This window comes from Propithecus coquereli, unplaced genomic scaffold, assembly GCF_000956105.1.
Source record: "Propithecus coquereli isolate 6110/MARCELLA unplaced genomic scaffold, Pcoq_1.0 Scaffold26, whole genome shotgun sequence".
Lineage (NCBI taxonomy): Eukaryota > Metazoa > Chordata > Mammalia > Primates > Indriidae > Propithecus > Propithecus coquereli.
The window spans coordinates 10,766,856-10,769,361 of NW_012148174.1; the positions used below are offsets into that span (position 1 = coordinate 10,766,856).

Sequence of the window (2,506 nt, forward strand, 5' to 3'; positions counted from 1 at the left end):
TAAAGTAAGGGGGCCCTATGATGTGGTAGAAAGACAATCTTAAAGCTCAAACAATCTGGGTTTAAATGCTGGCTCCATAATTTATTGACTGTAGAGATCACTGAAACTTTGAGTCTCGATTTTCGTACCTAAAAAATGGCAATAACAATGTCTACCCCTAGTATCACCATACAGAGTAGAAATAATCTATATAATAGTTAAATACAGCTATTATAATTTACAAATATCAAATACCATCCTTAACGGCTTATGGGAATTTCTTTATTTGAGGCCTATACTATGTAGCAGGTGTAATTTTTATCAAAAACATCAAAATATCTGTTTTCTGTTTCAATCTTTAAGTATCATGAATACTTCATTTTTTATTTAATCTCCTGTTGTCCTTTGGTCAGAAGACTGCGTCAGGCTATCCCACAGATGCTTACCTCTCACCCTTTCTTCTTTTCAGCAAACTTTCTTGATAACATGCTTTTGCGAAGTTCAGGAAAATCAAACGTGGGCACCAAGAAAGAGGATGGTGAGAGCACAGCCCCCACCCCTCGCCCGAAGATCTTGCGTTGTAAGTGCCACCACCATTGTCCAGAAGACTCGGTCAACAACATTTGCAGGTTGGTGATGTAGATGGCTTACGTCTAGCTTTGACAAAGTATTACACTTTATCCACCATTGTAGGCTCGTGTTCCAAAGAACACGTTTTGGAGAAGATCGCTGAACTCTGTTAACTCTTAGAGTTGTGCCTGTCTTGAAAGAAATATCAAATTGTGTCTTATCCCAATAGTGTTCTGAGATTCTTCTTTCTTCTTCCAAACAGGATATATGCACATAAACACAGAGCTCAGCTCCCAGGCTCCTGGTCAAGGAGCAAAAACCAATTATTTTCTTTCCAAAGGCCTAGTCCCCACAATTAGTTCAACAGCAGGGGCTGTCAAATGTGTGTGATGGGGCTTTTTTGTTTTAACCATTCATCATGCCGATGGTGTTAGTATTTTGGAAAGAACACCTAAGCTGTCGGGAATATTCATAAACTGACTCTGGGAGGCAGTACAGTGACAAAGTTTATGTGAATTCCCCAGATCCTAGCACAGACATTGTCAAAGTACTAGAAAATAAGCTCCTTAGTAGGTAATCATGTTTTCGTAGATGCTTCATAACATTTGAATCTGGACTGTTCTGCCTTTTTCTTGCTTACACATCTTTATACAGCCACATGCATTTTGCTGACCACTATAGCTGCTGATCACTGTTAGTCTTTAGGGTGAGGACGACTATGGATAAAGAGCTATAGCTTAAGGGGGCCAGGATGTGCCAAGGTAGAAGTGGGTAAGTTAACCAGCGAGAGTGTCTCTCGGGAGCTAAAATGCCAGAGAAGCAGAGTGTGCCTCAAGAGAGATCACGAACTCAGATAGGGAGTTGGGGTTAGAGTCAGGAAGGATATCTGGGCAACCATGTGGGGTTTCATTAGCCAGAAGGTGCACAAAACTGAGTTGAATGCTTTTCTTTCTTTCTGAGAGTTGTTTTAAATGTTAAGTTTCCATGAAGCAGAATCTACTCTACGCTTACCAGTGCATCCCAAGACCCTGGTCTATTTAGCACAAGAAATACATATTGACTGAATGACTCAGGGAGCAAAGCTGGGTGTGTTCATAAATCTTTATCTCATTTAATAAGCACAACAACACAGCATTGTAGGGAATGCTTACTCTAATTCAGATGCATGCAATTTGGCATCCAGAGAGGTCTAGTAACTCGACTTTTGTGCTCTAGGACAAAATTGGGATCACAGAGTATTGTGCCAAAGTAAAATGATTCCAAGGCTCAGACCTTTTCTCCTGGGAAACATGTCCTCTTTATAGTAAAGAGAAAAAGTATTAGGAAAGCGAAAAAGTTTTCTGAAGAAAAGAAGATCAACAGGAGAAAGCAAATTAGGGGGATATTTTACTATTTTGTCTCACTCTGTGGTATTCAGAATACATCTATGTGTGTCATTTGAGCTGTTGTCCTGGTGATTGTAGGTTCAGGATTTTCCCAAAATATCCCAGTTTCAAATATTGTGTCCTGTTTTCCATATTGCAGTCACTGAAGTGTCCTTCAATGACTTTGGGAGGTTTGGGAGAAAGTGTTCAGTCGGGGTAACTGCAGTAGGAGACGCTGGACATGACCACAGGAGATGGGTTTCGCTGGAGCACAGGGCAGGAGGAGCTGGGGTGGGGGCTGAGCCTGGAGACAGAGGAGCCACCGTGGGCCGGTGGGCTGTATTCAAAGTGCAGTCTTATCTCTGAGAGTGTTGGAAAGCCAGGAAAGCGGGTGCTTCAGCAGGAACAGCGGTGGGGATGGACATGATCTGATTTGTTTCTCTGAAAAATTTTCTTTGCTGCGGGAGTATTCAATGTATTAGAAAAAGACAAAGGGGAATTCAAGAAGAAGAGTTAGGTCAGAGCAATCGAATGGTGGGTTCGTTAAGAACAGTTCATGTGCGAGAAAACGGTCTGGAGCTAGGATGGTGCCG

At 41.8% G+C, this 2,506-nt stretch overlaps 1 protein-coding gene across 3 annotated transcripts in view; it reads left to right on the top strand.

The window, feature by feature from the left end:
- Positions 1-2,506, top strand: part of BMPR1B (bone morphogenetic protein receptor, type IB) — a 193,364-nt gene that overhangs the window by 133,092 nt on the left and 57,766 nt on the right. For 2 of the 3 annotated variants that reach the window (XM_012647175.1, XM_012647176.1), the window contains exon 2: positions 449-608. In XM_012647175.1, coding sequence (XP_012502629.1) covers positions 466-608 — 143 coding nt within the window. In that variant the 5' untranslated portion in view covers positions 449-465. Of the gene's footprint in view, positions 1-400; positions 609-2,506 lie in introns of those variants that run through there. The other variant, XM_012647178.1, reaches the window with a different exon arrangement.